This window comes from Temnothorax americanus, unplaced genomic scaffold (assembly GCF_048541705.1).
Source record: "Temnothorax americanus isolate GAGA-0224 unplaced genomic scaffold, ASM4854170v1 Scaffold16, whole genome shotgun sequence".
Classification (NCBI taxonomy): Eukaryota; Metazoa; Arthropoda; class Insecta; order Hymenoptera; family Formicidae; genus Temnothorax; species Temnothorax americanus.
The window spans coordinates 812,501-830,014 of NW_027509297.1; the positions used below are offsets into that span (position 1 = coordinate 812,501).

At 34.3% G+C, this 17,514-nt stretch overlaps 1 protein-coding gene across 1 annotated transcript; it reads left to right on the top strand.

Moving 5' to 3' along the window:
* Positions 1 to 2,417: 2,417 nt before the first annotated feature.
* LOC143895460 (mannosyl-oligosaccharide alpha-1,2-mannosidase IA-like) lies at positions 2,418 to 17,305 on the top strand. The gene is made up of 6 exons (XM_077402568.1): positions 2,418 to 2,595; positions 8,497 to 8,710; positions 11,654 to 11,878; positions 12,258 to 12,463; positions 12,829 to 13,023; positions 13,475 to 17,305. The coding sequence occupies exons 1-6, from the start codon at positions 2,455 to 2,457 to the stop codon at positions 13,595 to 13,597; spliced, it is 1,104 nt and encodes a 367-aa protein (XP_077258694.1). The 5' UTR covers positions 2,418 to 2,454; the 3' UTR covers positions 13,598 to 17,305.
* The last annotated feature ends 209 nt before the right edge of the window (positions 17,306 to 17,514 follow it).

Sequence of the window (17,514 nt, forward strand, 5' to 3'; positions counted from 1 at the left end):
ATGAATGAGTTATTTTAACACAAAATTTAGAGTGGACTTTCATTGACATTTGGTACACAAAATTTTTTGCTGTGTATTTTTTGAGAAAAAATATGTTTTATGCGACAACACGAAAATTGCTTCCTCAAGCGTAAGTTTTATTTCCTACACACAAATATGTTTTTTTTTTATTATTAGCATCGATTACATTTACTGCACTCATTTAAATTTTGCAAGCTACGTAATACATATCAATCTTTTTATAATTCGCTACGACGTTTTTAAGAACGCGAAATTTTATCATATCGTGTACAATGCATTTATAAATATGCAGCAATATTTATGTACAAATGTCATAAACATGACAATGAAGGGATTATATGAATAAGTCAATTTCCAGGTTGTTGTTTATCATTGCACACTCGAAGGTGTCTAAACTATAACAGTTTCTGTGCAAAAAAAGGAAGAGACTATGAAACTACTTTAATCACCAAATGGTCATTCGTTTGTCAATCTAGCGTGTCATGATGGCGAACGTATAATGTAATTATGACCGGAACACATATACAACAACGCCTCTGACTATCATCCGCGTGGAATCACGCTCACGCAAATGCGACTGTCGCGATGCGTATCTTGATGCATCGACATTTGCTCTAAATATGTTTCGTGTACGTAACGATGATACTAGAGAGAGGTCTAATTATATGTGTAATTCTCGAAAACCCGAAAAATGTGAATAATATAAAAATAGAAAAAAAAGAGATTTTTATATTCTTCTCTGACACATGATGCTCAACCAACGATCGCTTCTTCCCATTTTTGCGGCTGCTAATACCACCAAGCTTTCGCTTAGATTTATGCCACAGATCTGTTATCTCATTGACGACAATTTAACAGAATTATCACCGATGAGTGATCCGTTATAATCTATTACATATCAAGAAATATCACTATTTTTTCAAGCAGATATTATTTTATATCACGACATTTAAGTTATTGAAATAATAAAATTAATTGTAGCGTTGAATTTATAAATATTAAAAAAACGTCGAATTGTAATATAATTTCGTTATCGAAAAACCATTTATTTGAATGTAAACTGTGAAAAAACATTTTATTTATTTTTCTTTCAAATATTACTGTTTCAGGGTACTGATAACTGTACAGAACGCTTGCTACATGAATAGTGCAATCCATGTATTTACATCGCGTAGATGATGCAGATTGAGTTTCTATATATAACACGATGAATGAAACTGCAATGCTACAAATCTTAGGCATAACACATACACGTGTACAAATACTCTCCTCATCTCCATTTCTAATCTATTCAAACACAATATTTCATTGGATTTTGCCAAATAATTATATTTATTTGGAATATTTATATTCGTATATATTGCGTATCGTTGCATTTTTTTGGTTCTCATGTCATAATTATTATAATTTTCAAAAATTAAATCATACAACATTATCTTACTAACACAATGATTTAGCATTGCGTTTTATTAATTTGTTTCTCTTTAATATATTATTTTTAAATTTTTATTAAAAACTGTTATTAGAAAAAGCAAAATGTTTATTTAATAATTGATTGATTATTATCCCCCAAATGAGGAATAGTTACAAATGTCTCTATAGTGCAAAGAATATTTACGAAACTTTATTTGTAATTAATCAAATTTAAAAGTAGAGCATTTAAAAATTGTTCACATATTATTCACCTAATTCTTTCATTCCTAAATTATTTAACAAATCAAAAAATATTTGTTTGTATTTTTTTTGTACATTTTACACGACAAATAAAAACATTTTGACACTTTGAAAACGTATAAAGATTTTTCTATATATACGTATTTTTATTACAGCTATGTACAGTAATTCGCACTGCAAAGTTAGACATAAAAATCTTTTTTTTACCTTTGGTAAATGCACCTAAAATATGTCAAAAAAATTATAATTTCATAAGTTATAATTCTTATTGTAATAATTCTATTGTACTTATAATAACTTTAATAACCTAATCACAACGGTGCTAAATGAAAAACGAGGATGTGCTCTATATGTGTTAATATAAGAAGTTTTAAATACATATTAAAATACGTACGTAAAGTCTTTCGGGTCACCTATTATCCATATAAGGCTAATGGGACCTAATATATATCTACTGCAGATATGAAAATATAAACCGCAATAATATTTTATTTCATAATTCATAATACGTAGCCACATGCTGCAATGTGAACGGAAAGGTTAATCGTATGTATACTTATATATCCACTGTAATAATCGATTATATGAGAAGATGACGGATGCGTGTATATGTATGTGTATGTGCGCGACCCGCGATGTTATATGCCACGATAATTCTTCCATCCACGATTAAACGGCCAACGCTGTATTAATCCGAACGTTTTGCTCGTTTTGTTTCAGAACTCCGAAATATCGCTGTTTGAGACGAATATTCGTTTCATGGGAAGCCTGCTTGCCTGTTACGCTCTCACGGGAGACGTGATGTTCCGGGATAAGGCGGCGCAGCTCGGCGAACGGATGCTGCCTGCCTTCCAGACGGAAACCGGAATTCCTCATTCCCTCATCAACCTCCATACCGGGGTAAGTGCGGCTTTTCGTTGCCATAACTCGCTAGTGCGCCTCGCATCAACGCGCGCCGAGATGGGTTCGATGTACTTTGATATTACATTAACTTCGTTTCTCTCCCCGAAAAAAGAGCCTACTCATTAACTGGGATCGCGGTAAAAGAATAAAACAAGAAATCACGGATATATGTAATATCATAAATTTATATAGGTTGTGTTAAAATTATATGTATATTTTAATGGGATTGAAATTAAAAGTCTGGGAGTCAAATCGAAAGAAAAACTTCTTGAGATAGTTCCTCTTTATTACCAAGATATTTAATATTGAAAGTTAAAAATTGTGATAAAACTTGATAATTAAAGTTGATAATTAAACTTTCAGTAAAGAAAGATTTTCAAGTTATATATAAAGCGAGATTATCTAGATAATGCATTAAACAACGCAAATCTAAAGATTACTCTACAGATCACTCCATATCTAAATTGCTGATTACTGAAGATATAATTATTTGAGTTTTTGTGAAACTCTATATTCTTTAATTTAATCTCGATATTTTATTTTTAATGAAATGTATTCTTGATGTATCGCATTCCAATTGTTTATAGCAAACAAAGTTCTTGATATATTATATTATTACTGAATTTTGTTAAATTGCTTAACAAATCTATGTATAATATATCACATTTCTAATCAGGAAACTGTCATAAAAATAATGAGTTGTATATGTTTTTGTAAATCTGCTTGCTACAATTTTTGGCAGCGAGCAATCCGTTGATCTGTTAATGAATGAAACACGCAGTATAAATACAAAACACAATTACACCTTGTTCGCATGGCCGCATAACTTAAAAAAGCTACTCCAGGGCGTGGTGTTTGCGTTCTTGCGCACTTCTTGTTAAGCATCGTATGTGGCAATGATGTTGCGCTTTAATTGAAACGATTCCATCAAGTCTGTCGAAATAGCGGCGCGCGATTAATATGCAAATTCTTAATTGGATGGATAATGAGGCCACAGGAGGCGGATACGGCCTTTGGCTTCCTCTACACGATGGACGATATGTCCGTTCATATATGTTACTGTCTCTTTTTTATATCCGTTTGTATCAATAATTTCGGAGACAAAATTACGTCAAACGATTGTCTAGAATTATTTATAAATAAAGAGAAATTCTCATACAGAGAACTTTCCGTAAAAGAGCGGCCGATTAATTTCAATAAAAGAAAAGCTGTTATTGTTACTCTATTATTTCATTTGAAAAGAACATGTTCATCGAGGAAAATATAGCAGTCGCAAACAAAATGAAAATTTTGTTACGATCAGCCTGAAGAAGAGAAAAAACGTTATAATTAAAGTGCTTTTATAAATTGTTTCATATATTTTAGCTAAATAATTTATAACTGGAAATTGAAAGCAAATAGCGTGTAGTAATAATTGAATCTGATATATGCAGTCTTATCGAAGGAATTAATTCGCGCGGACACGTGCTGAGAGTGCGAGAAAACGAGAAATGGAAAAGACTCTGATTTAATTACGACGCGACGATAGATATGCCGATTGACTCTATCCCCTTGATGACTTCATAATTCGTATTAGCGTTTTTAATGAGCGCGACTAATTACCGAGTGTCTATCTCCGCACCATAACATCATAATTTTCCATAATTTGGAATGGCGTGAAAGAAAGGAATGATGAAAAATGTTTGTTGGTTCCAAAAATTTCATATTGTATTTTATTATCCTGTCTGGCCCGTTTTACTCGAAGCGCATTCTCTTCCTATCCGTTCCCTTTCATACATGAAAAAAATAACATGCCGTGGTATTTTTTCAATGCTCTTGCAGCTTTCAATTTAAATATCTAATCGCATATATAAAGCGATAAAAGTTGCAAAAATGTGTCGCTTGTTACGCATGTTACAATCATACACGTAACATTTTTTCATAATACATTTAACAACTTGCTACGAGTGCTACGTGTACTTGTAGCGATGAGAAATTTCAATTCTCTCTTTCCCTTTAACAACATAAGACATGCAAACGCTACGTCGCGGCACACTCGTCTATCTTACCGCGATGAAATTATATAGGGTTAATTGGTTAGATTAAATTATAAAGCGATTATGCTTTTCCCACCCGAACTCCATCTATCCAAATCCTCGTTACAGTATTCGTCGGGCGATATCCGGCGAACAGATTGCCTCTTCGTTTCTTTAGACGCTTCAACAATGGCTTTTGATTACTTAAAACCGCATCGGATTTCATTCTGCAAATTTTCCGTAAATTCTTTTAAGAATTAACATATTCTGCCTGCTCTCGTGGATCATACCGTTTGCATTACGATCTATTTGCTTTTCATATAAGTTCTAAAGAAATGGATAGTCAAATAAATTTCCTGGCAAAATATAAATTAGAACTACATTCCAGCAGATTTCTCTAATACGTTAGACTTATTGTGAGAATTAATATGTGCAAATTTTAAATTTGCATACTTTCGAGAAACATCGAAGAAAAAATTTAGTGGATCAGAAACTTGCACATTACTTCCTCGTCATTTTATTTCGCTCATAAAGCTTTCTCTACGAGAAAGCCATACTATTTTATTCAATAATTATGTTGCTCTACTTAAAAAAAAAAACCGCCTTTGAATAGGAACAATGCTAACAATCTGCAGTAATTATGAGGAACAATGTGCAAATTTCTAACTTGCACACTTTTAAAAAATATTTGTTTTCTTGTTCGATTAAGATAGCTGACCCACGTATCTGATGTATTGCACTTCGGTGTCACAAATGCCTTAACATAGAAAGTTATATTATAATTCTTAGGTATCGAGACTTGCATGTTGTATTTAAATTTTTACAAATAATTAAGAGAAATGACTCATTATTAAGAGAATGAGAGAAAAAGATCGCGCGTTCGTGCGCGCTGGTGTATGTGTGTCATGGTGGTCATAAGTTTGCTCATTTTAAATATAGATGGCGAAAGATTTTGCAACAAATAAAATTTTCTAAATTATATGCAGCAATATTTCGAGTGATGTTTGGAATTCTTATTTATACCACTTACCTTTGTGCTGAGATAGTTTACCAATTCATAAGAAGCTAAGTGTTATCACAGTTCAAACTATTAAGTAAACTCAAAGTTTTAAAAATTCTTAAAATTTTTAATGCCAGTTCTTAATTCATATAACATTCTGATATTATATTATATCTATTTCTGAAAGCTCAAATTTTACAAATTTTGTCAAATAATATGGAAGGTTGAGAAAATTTTTAATGTCAGTAATTATTAAATAATTTTGTTTAATTGTCGACATTTGGTAAAGTATAAACGACATTTAAAATTTATCAATTTCTTGCATCTCTCAGTATTCACCGTCAAAGTCGGAAAAGATTTTGGATATGTGCGGCATGGGGCCACGACCCCATTCAAATATCACTATCACTGACAGTGAATGCGCATAATAAAAAGCGTAATAAAAGTTAATCTTCGGCATAGGATTATAAATTATAAAAAAATATTTGCTATATACATAAAGAGAGAGAGTTTATCCATTTCAAGGCAATAGATTCTAATTAGTTCATTTGTAATATATTTTTATATTCTTATTAATCTTTAATGTTTTAATTTTTTCCGCGATAACTGTAGGAATGAATAATATATTCGGATATTTCATCAAATTACGTAATATAGAACACTTCACCGCTACATTAATTATCATTTTAAATAAAAATTTCGATGTAATGTCTAATAATTATGAAAAAGACTATTCGTGATTCTCTTAATATATCTCATTTCTCATACACTGAGAAAAAAAATATTTTAATCCAAAAAAATATTTATTAGGTGGCTCCTAATAGCATATTTACTTACTTTTTACACATATTTATTTAGAATTAGATATTTTTATTTCAATTAAATAAAAATATTTAATTCTAAATAAATATGTGTAAAAAGTAAGTAAATATGCTATTAAAAGCCACCTAATAAATATTTTTTTGGATTAAAATATTTTTTTCTCAGTGTAGATACATTTATTTACGTCTGTAATATAATTTTTACAAATCCATTGCCTCTCGATATCCTCTTCTAATTGAAATAAAAAATAACTCACCGACCGATGCGCAACAGCGGAGTTGTAAGTTGTAACCCTGCGTTGATCTGTAACATAGAAACGTTTTTTACATTAAAGCGCAGGTGTCCAAGATAATCAATATAAAAAGGAAATAATTACGACCGTGCGAATAAGAGAGACACGACATTCACGATCGACGTAAAGTCTCTTTTCGCATACGTACCGAAGATCGAACTCCGTAATTGCGAAATTGCGTCGGAGTTAAACCTCGAACGGTATCGTACGACTCGTATACGAGTAATGAGTGTATCGTGGTAATGGGCGAATCAAGTTGCGCTTGAGAAAGTAACGAATTCCGCCGCAGGACTGACAAGAGAGTGACAGGACGAATAACAATTCAACTACTCACCCCACGGTCGCTCCGCCGTCGTCCGATGCCTCCCAGGCCCTCTCCTCCTCTCCTCGATCCTCCAGGTCCTTCTCCGTTCCGTTGACGCATCTCCGTCCGGCCTCGGCGCACTCACTCGCGACTCACGACTCGGCGACGCGGCGACGTTCACACATCAACGATATCGTCGTTTATGATCGCGCGATACTTTCAACACTTCGCACGGCACTCCCGCCGCGGTATATCAATCTCGCGACGCGACTTAATTACACGGCAACGGAATTACGGCGGAGAAGCTACTTACGATTCGCCTTGACACCCGTGCGCGTCCCGCAGGTAGATGCGACGAGCGAGCGAGGGTGAGTCGAAACATGGCGGAGAGAATTTCGTAAATCGCGCGGCCAACTTCACTCGCAACTGCTCGCGCCACTCGTCAAACGCCAGGAGCAACTACTTATCGAGATAGACGCTACACTTGCTGCTCCCATTACCTCTACTTTTCGCACTTTGAACAAACGAATATTATAATGTCGACATTACGTATACTTTTACGTATTGCAATATAAGCGACGTAAGAGTGCGTATAACGAATAAATGTATGAATCAAGGTCAAAGAGAAATATATCCGCGGAACATGCGCCAACCGAAAAGAATACGATCGCTGCTTTACTGCGATTGCGAGAGGCGATTATTTTGATTAACTGCAATTAAATCATCGATTTATGAACGCTCTGTGTCTATCCGCCACGACCGTCAAATATCAAAACATGATTTAAATACGATATACGCAAACGTCGCGGCGTCACTCGATTTAGGGTCCGCTCGTATCCTTTTTATCCGTGTTTCAAAACGACGGCGACTTTTCATACTTCATTCTAAAGCCGCGCGACACGTCGCGACGCGAGACGCGACTGAGGGCGCGACGTCCCATGTTTTATACCGTTTTTTCTCTCTTGTTATAACAAAATGTCTCATATTACTTTATTACTGTCTAAATATTGTAATTTTGTAGAACGTTACTTGAATGTTAGTACACGTAGAGAATTTTTCGTAATATTTTACCGTTAAATTCACTACAAACTTGGGAACCGATCAAATATTATCGGTAACGATAGGAATTTTTGAAATATACAAAAGACATTTTACAAACAACGTAATAAAAATTATTGAAATTTTACTATATATTTTAGTAAAATTAATCAAACATTATTTATATTTTATTGTAATAGATATTAATATTTTTTATTACGGTATTAGATATTAAGCAGAATATCTTGCATAAAATTCTTCGTGATACACATGTTGTCCCAGGACTACCATGATTTTCAGGGTAAATTCTGCGAGAAAATTCTCTTTGTGTAATGTTACACATACTTGACCTACCCGTTTATTACTTTGAACGTTTTATATCTCGCAATGTGTGTGTTCTAGCTAGAAACTTGCGCTTATTTTTCAGGCCAGCAAGAATTACGGTTGGGCGAGCAGCGGCTGCAGTATTTTATCCGAAATCGGGACGATGCATCTCGAGTTTACCTACTTGAGCGATATAACGAATAATCCAGTGTTCAAGAGCAAAGTTGAGAACGTAAGGAAGGTCCTCAAGAGTCTAGACAAACCTAAGGGTCTGTATCCGAATTATATCCATCCGAGGACAGGAAAATGGGGTCAACGTAAGTGGAATCTCAGCAATCTGCGTTATATTCATATATTTACCTCCTATATTTTTTTATTAATATTCGTAAACATATCGCTCCGCTTCAACTTCCTACAACCATGCAACGCAACTTAAAAATTGTCATTTTTTTGTTGCTCGCAAAATAATGATGAGAATTCAATGCACTGACTAATGAGCTAATATATAGGTATGCTTTTGTTCCTTTACGGTCGGTTATTACACCACAAATTGCGTTTAAAATTGATATTATAAAATTTTACTGATTCAAAACATTTAAACTCTTATTTTCTGGAAAACTTTTGTTTCTGAGTTATGTCATTGTTGCAGCAAACGAGTGATACATGCATAGCCGAGCGTGTAAACGTATAATTTTTGCTCAGCAAATTATTTACGAATCCTTTAATCATTTAATGCAAAGAAATACATTTTAAAAACATAAAAAATTGTTTTTCTTTCATCCCTACGCTTTGTACATCCGTTTCTACATCACAGAATGACAGAATTAATTGTTTTCTCTTTTCTCATTACTATTTTTTTCGCATAGACATCTGGCAACAACATTTTCACGTTCATTATGAATTCACGATCAAAGTCTCCAAAAAGAAAATCGTTGAATGTCTTCGGCTGGGCAATTTCGAATCAATATAAATATTATAAATGTAATATCTGGTGACTTATTACTATAATTTTACATTTAATAATTCTTCGGGCGCGTATTCGCACGAAACATTGCACGTGTTAGATTTTTAATCTGACGGCTATCGATTACACCGCTACAATAGTTTTCGCACAGTCGCGAAGTGGAGAATCCGTGCGATTTCGATCACTTCGTTTTTTTTTTGTTTTTTTTTTACCATTTCACATCGCAAGCCGCGGCTCATGTCGCCTCGCGAAAAGATGCTCCGCGGCGTCGGCGCGGGTGTCGGCGCCGTCTTCGATCTTGAATATCGCATTTATCATCCTCTGCCTCGGGTCCTAAATCCCCCGCGCCTGCGTACCTTCTCATTGCACGTACGACGAGATCCTCGGGGATATACTATATCATCCAAACCGTTCGGTATCTAGCCTCATCGCCACATATATCCTTCCCACATTTTTCACGGTTTCGCTCTAGCCCCGTACTGGTATTCCAAATAAGTACACCAAAAGAAAAAAAGCATTGCTCGAATGAAGAAAACTGACGTTTCGATGTTACCAAAACGTATTTAAATAAATATACCAGGATGTCTGATAATTACCGTCTCTCGTCGCTGAATTGGATGCTCATTCGCGGATCTTTATTCATTAATTTCTCGTTAATTACTGAGAAACTCGTAAAACGATAAAGGGACTTTTCTATTCAGTTTAATGCACTCTATAACCTGCCCACGAGAGGTGGCACGGTTCATTATCAGACACTCTGTATAATGAACCGAACAATTCATATAATTCATATAAACCTTCATATCTTTCTGAATGAGAACATCATCAATCTTGTTCGTTCGAGCACTTCTTTTTCTGAATGTATAACAGTAAAAATCAATAATAAATAAAGAAACAGGCTCGTGTATATATAATAAAGAGACAAGGTTAACGGCCAATGACGAGCAGCAAGGATGTTGAAAATTAAAATTATGTATTATTAACAATATTAAAATGGGGACGTTTCGGCAACACCGTGTCTTCCTCAGCGCCAAACTTAATTACATTAAATAAATAAAATAGTCACAAATAGAAGATATAACCGTGTTGTCTCTGCGAATAAAAATCATCAGTGTTCAAAAAAAGTACACAATAAAAGAAGTGTTATATCAAGACTTATGTTCTTGTATATACGCAAGAATCTATAATTTTCTAGAGATTATAAAAATTTTTATTTCAACTTTATTTTCTTGATTAAATTATATAAATACCTTCATTCAAACAAGTTTCCTTTGTTTAACGTAATTTATATCTCATTTCAAGATTATAGATTATTGTTTATATATACAAGAATATCAGTCTTGATTTAACACTTCTTCTTTTTCGGTGTAATTTGTCTTCAAATTATATAATTAACATTCGTTGAAAGCTTTAAGCTCATGTGACTGGACCTTCGGGCATTTTTGCACGATAACGTTCTTACCACGTTCCCGAGAAAATAGTGATCACAGAGAGATAAAGGGAATCCGTACGTCCTTTCATCGCAAAACCTCACATAAAATGGAAACCGTGCTCTTTAGCTAGCCCAAGGCACCTAGGAATTAACCCGGTAGATATCAAGAAATGTGACCTTTGTTTCGCCCGCCTCAAACGTGAGATCGAAGTAGACCTGCAGAGCGCGGAGAACAAACCCCTCTTTTCCGCGGGGAAAAGATTCTTCCAGCATTCCGTTATCTCGTAGCGATTACCGTTGCTATCCGTTTTGATTATCTTAAGATCTAAGATAAGATCAAACTTTCTAACAATAAGACTCAACTGTTATGCAGGATAAATTAATTTATGGATAATTTACTTCATCAAATATATCGATACTAATACAAATTATTATACCGATTACATAAATTTATTTAATTGTCAATTAACTTTGATATTTCAAAAGATATATGCACCAGCATGTCTTTCTTTAATCTGAAGAGGATATAATATAAGACGACATAATACTTTAGATTCTCCATATTTTCCTTTCATTCCTTTATTCTTCAATCAAATCTAACAATGAGTAAAGTTTCTCTTTTATCAACTTAAAAACCTCTTATTCTTTAATTGCGCATAATGCAAAAGCTTTTAGCGGCCTAACATATTCATCCAGAAATTACATCAGAAACTAAATTTGTTAAAGAATTTATATAATATGAAAAAGAGATGTGTGTATAGCGGGCCTGGCTTAATGATTTCCAGAGAAATACATGTGTCGTGAACCCTCTTGGAATTCGCATGGAATTTATTTACGACAGAAATATTTTCGTGGGAATTGCAGATCATATGTCGCTCGGTGGACTCGGTGACAGTTTCTATGAGTACCTACTGAAAGCTTGGATCCAGTCGGGCAAGGACGACGTCGAGGCACGTGAAATGTACGACGATGCTGTATCCGCTATAACTGAGCACATGATCAAGACATCACCTGGCAAACTTGTGTACGTGTCGGATTTAAAATACGACAGGCTCGAGCACAAAATGGGTCATTTAGCTTGCTTCGCCGGTAAGTTTTTAACGTCGTAATTATTTTTACATCGTAATCGTCAAGCTCGAGCGATGTCGATACTCGAATACACGCCGCTAAATAATCTAATTATAAATACTCCGTTACTCGACTGAACCGTTCAAGTTTATGATATTGAATATAAAATACTTTCGGACATTTTCTACTAGTATGATTTCTCGACATTTTGGAACATTCTAAATTTATTTCCACCAAAATCTCGAAATTTTTTTTTCATCATCACAAAGCTTCTTCTATGAGGAAGCAAAATTATTTTATTATTGCAAGAGTTATTTTATTTCTTTATATCTCGATGTAAAGCGACCGATTCAACAAAAAAAGACAGAAATTTGTCAATAACGTTATCATGGCTTTGTAGGCGGTATGTTTGCTCTTGGCGCTAAAACTCTGGAAAACGAGTTGTCTGACAAATACATGAACATCGCCGCTGGTTTGACCAACACGTGTCACGAATCATATGACAGAAGCGCTACGAAACTCGGCCCTGAAGCTTTCCACTTTATCGAAGGCAACGAGGCCAGAAGCTTAAAGAATGGCGAAAAATATTACATTCTACGACCGGAGGTAAGTCACCCGCGTTTTCATTTGAAAGCAAAACTAGCGCGAATTGATAAAGCGTTTCTATCACAACTACATTCCTCCTCCTCCTCCTCCGAGAGAGAGAGAGAGAGAGAGAGAGAGTTTGTCACACTAAAAAATTATTTTACTATTTGAAATTGTTTTTTAACCGCAAAGAGATATAATGTACCTATATAGATTTAACTATACTTCATATTTATGCAAAGTATGGCATATTTTTTTAAATTATTAAGTATTAAATTTAATTATTTTAGTTATTAAGTTTGTAAACTAATTTCTTAGCCTCCATTTTTTTGTAAGAATTGGTAAAATTTACTGGATAAGATAAAACGAGATATACTTTCCCGCAGACCTTCGAATCCTACTTCGTAATGTGGCGGTTAACAAAGGATCCAAAATATCGCGAGTGGGGTTGGGAGGCGGTTCAAGCATTGGAAAAGCATTGTCGGGTTCCCGGAGGATTCACGGGGCTTAACAATGTTTACCTAGTCGACTCGGCGAAAGACGACGTCCAACAAAGTTACTTCTTTGCTGAAACATTGAAGGTAAGGGGAAACGAAGCATCGTTTCGACTTGGTTTACGCTACTTCTGGTAAAGACCGAAAGAACTTAAAGTATTAATATTTACACCTTTTCGACAACAGCGGTATCTCGCAAATTTACATTTAACATATGAAACATAATATGATTTGATTGACTAATATATTTTACAATTGACTACAATTCTTTTTTATTTCTTATCCAATTTATATATTTTTTTCTGCAAACTAACTTTTATGATATAACGATATTTTTTTTAATAAGTATTATAGAGACAAAAAAGAAATAGATATGATATTCGATAAGGAAACATTCCAATAAAGAATATTATTTAAGATTTAATCGTGACGCGAGAAGAAGAGAAGAGAGTTAACAAAAATATACGTATATTATGAAATATAATAATATGTATAGGTATAAAAATATAAAATGTGAAAATATTTTATCTTTTTCCAGTATCTCTATTTGCTCTTCAGCGACGACGATCTCATAAGTCTTGACGACTGGGTATTTAACTCCGAGGCTCATGTGCTTCCTATCAAGGGCAATCCTCTGTACCGCCCAGCTCCCTCTTTATAAGCCAGACAAGTTCACAACAGATTGAATGATACTGACAATTCTCGTTTGGCAGTGATGGAACCGACAGAGATATATATATAATACGACGATACACAGTGGATCAGAATTAAATAGTGACAAAAGACTGAAGAAATTCACTTCGAATTAACGAGGCGCTCTTTCCGTCAATTCTTTCTATACGTAATATTATATCGATTGCGAAAAAATTTATGCGACGAAACAAAAATGCAACTGCATTTTTGTTCCTCTATTTTCCTTTATTTGTTATCCTAAAAGCGTTAACTTGATGATAATAAAGATGCTATTTGTATAAACAGCGTTACGCGACCTATTCCGATTTTGACCCATTGTGTAACACAATAAAAACTGCGAATTAATGAAGAGAACGAAGAAGAATTAGTCTGCCCTTCGATTCGCGCTTAGAGCGATTCGAATACATTTTAAATTAAAATAATTATTTTAGGTAAACGAAAGAGAGAAAAAAAGTCAGAGAGTAAGAGAGAGAGAGTGAGAGAAAGAAAGAGCGCGAGGAGAATGAGAGTGAAAAAGAGCAGAATGAAAATGTTAACGAATGTTATTTAAGCCACACGTTTGTAAATAGCAAAAATAAGGAAAGTGAGAGTGAGAGAACGAGCAAGAGAGAGAGAGAGAGAGCTATGAAAATAGGAAAACATGTTGCGAGAATGTGAACGCTTCGCCTATTTCTTTCCCCCAGCTACAGCGCAAAGCGATCTACTTTACACTTAAATGTACCTATATTCGTAACGTTAACATTTTTAACATTCTCTAAAGATCACGGCAGGGTAGTCGGTAACAGCCGCGTTCCTTTCTTTTTCGTCAATATAATTACTCTGGACGCACATGTAACTCTACCAGAAAGAAGCGTTATTAAGACTGGGAATTTTACCACATATAAAATATGTGATACATTATATAGATTAGAAAAAAAAACATTGATTGAATTAATAAATCAAATTGTTGTTAATGTTCGTTTATGTACAATATTAAGTATCTCTGTCAATATCCTTTCGAGCGTTAAATTTTGACGAGTTACACTGCGTACGAATTCAATGGATTGTCGTTGTTAATTGAAACTATGCGTGAATTGCTTTCATATAATATGACGAATGATATGAATGTTTTACGTCGACAGCAAGCATCGATATAAACTTGTTTTGTAAAACTTCGGAAATGAAACTGTCAGTCAATCAAAAAAATAAAATAAAATAAAAAAGAAAAGAGGAAAATAGCGATAAATTGTCGAACCACCGTTTTAAAAAGAAAAAACATCCCGACAACGTTTTGTAACACTAACATTTAACACGCGTCTCTTTCCCCGTTTTTTATCGATGTCCCTCAAAAAGATTTTGACTATCCAACAATTTTTCTATCCTTGAGTCCCAATCTCTCCCAATTTCATCTCTCCAGAATTTTTTAACAAAGGAAAAGAGGAGAAAGTACACAAACCAAACTGTCATTCTCACGATTGCGGTGCGAGCGTGCGTGCTTTTTGTATAGCGAGCTAATCGAAATAGAATGAAATAAAGAGGAAAGAAAGTGTGCACAAACCGAATATACGAATGCGATCGCGCGTTCGCAACGATGGCGATCATCATTGCAAGTCAGTCGAATATCGTAGTTGTAAAGCGATTAACTAGCGGGCGATTAACTAGCAAAGTCTATAATGAAAGGTAGAGACGTGTATATAAAGATTACAAGAAAGTCATATTCTATACGAGGAGTGCGAGGTATAGAGTGGGATTGTAGAAGAAACACCATATAATTGTATAGCGCTTATACCGAATGTAAAAATCGATTCGTCCAAATTGGATTCTACAATATCCAGCGACAAACAATTAGAAGCAGTAGCATATATCTCAAAGAGAACATGCGTTCTCGCGGTGTTCAGGGTCGAACTTACGATTGTAATTACAGTTGCAGGAGATCTTTTCGGTGATAATCGTGACCATTTTTACCGCAAGAAGACTCCGATTTTTTACGAATCCATCTCGTGAATGAGCTTTTGTAAAGCATATTCTCCTCCCAGTAAATTTGACCCTGCATGGTGTCTCTTAATGAATTTCCGAACAATCAGCATCGCACTCGTCGATGATAAGAACGGCCGGAAAGTTACTTAATGTATACATATAGTGCAGAGTTATCGCGCTATGTTTTCCGGTAAGATGACGTTCCAAAGGCGAGACTTCGAAACATCATCTTCAAGCGCGAAATAGAAAATACACACACGCACACACACACACACATACACGCAAATAGACAGACAAATAGGATTTATATTATAACATATACACGCGCACAAACGCGTGTAACCATTCAGCGTGTGTAAACATTCACCCTGCGTCCGAATGAAGAGAAATGGTTAGCGAAATGATTTGCGCGATTATATGCATTGAATTTCAAAGCGTGACAGTTGATAATAATCATGTTGTCGTTTTCGTTTTACGTCGAACCTCCAAGAGGTCTATCATGATGCTTGTTAAATGTCAATGCAATTTTAGCAAGCATTTATGTTAAGAGAATCTAGAGAAGAGTTGCACCAAATTGGTCAACATTAATCGTTGCCGATTAAACCTTTATTTTCTAATTGTATCATAACATATAAGAATATGATTCAGAGAAAGGGATAAAACCCGAAACATCAAATGACATTACATTTAAAATAGTATCTTTATATATTCTATGCGCAGACTATTTTCTGCATACTGACTACCGTAGATGAATTACGATTAGTTAACCATCGGTGTAACTCGCTCGAGATAATTCACAAAACGATGTACAATATCTCATCCGAGAGATCTCTCATCAGCGAGAAAATTCATTTCGTAACACAAGATCCATTTGGTATCACAGATAATCATCCGTTGTTAATAACTGGAATGAATTATCAAAAATTAATCAGATTTTATGATGAACTTTTATAGTGTCGATGGTTATTTGTGATAAAGTATACCGTGGATATTTATCACAGATTACTGTCATCTCGATACTCCACGATTCTTAAAATTCACCATAAAATCTCGCAAACTTCCAGCCCCCACATTGATAACACACACAAGTACAGTAAGCCCTAGGCGGTGTGTATGTAAAAAATAGTGATAATGACATCGAGAATAACGGCGAGAATGGCAGTGTCCGACGACGATGATGATAGTAATAATGATAGCCTATACATACACACACATTTGTGAATAGATATTTAATAATTTATTGTTAACTAGAGTATTTTACTTGGACTACTTCACTGAACGGGGTTTTGGGTACAATAATCTTTTCTTATGGCGCTTACAGTTTGTTTAGTTGAGTGATAAACGAGAGAAAGGGAAAGAGAACAAAAACAAAACCTTAGCTTTACTCGCCTGGTCTTTGTACGATGAGCGAGGATTACGCGCCACGGAAGAAATACATCTATACATATTGAATCCGATATATATAAATATATATATACTTATATATACATACACACACATATGTATACATATATATATATAGATATATAGATATATATATTAAAGAAGAGAAAAAATATGTCATATAAAAGGTTTTGTCAGAGAGAGAGAGAGAGATGCAAACTATACTTGTAAATATAATATATACTCTAGTGATAACGGGGTTTTACTTTTAACAGCTTTACGTAATTATTACTTTGTCATGATCAGTGAAATAAATAAATATTGATAATACGTTAAATTGCACATTTCAGTATTAATTTCCATTCTCCAGAAGTTTACTTCAATTTTGAGAATCAGTATTGACTGACGGCAGATATAATTAAATGTATACAATAGTTTTATAAGCATGATGTAAAAACTTCACGAATTTTGTTTTAAAATAAGAAGCGTAATTTTAAATATAATAAAAAATTATATCTTGGGAAATTATCACCGATTGCGTTATTT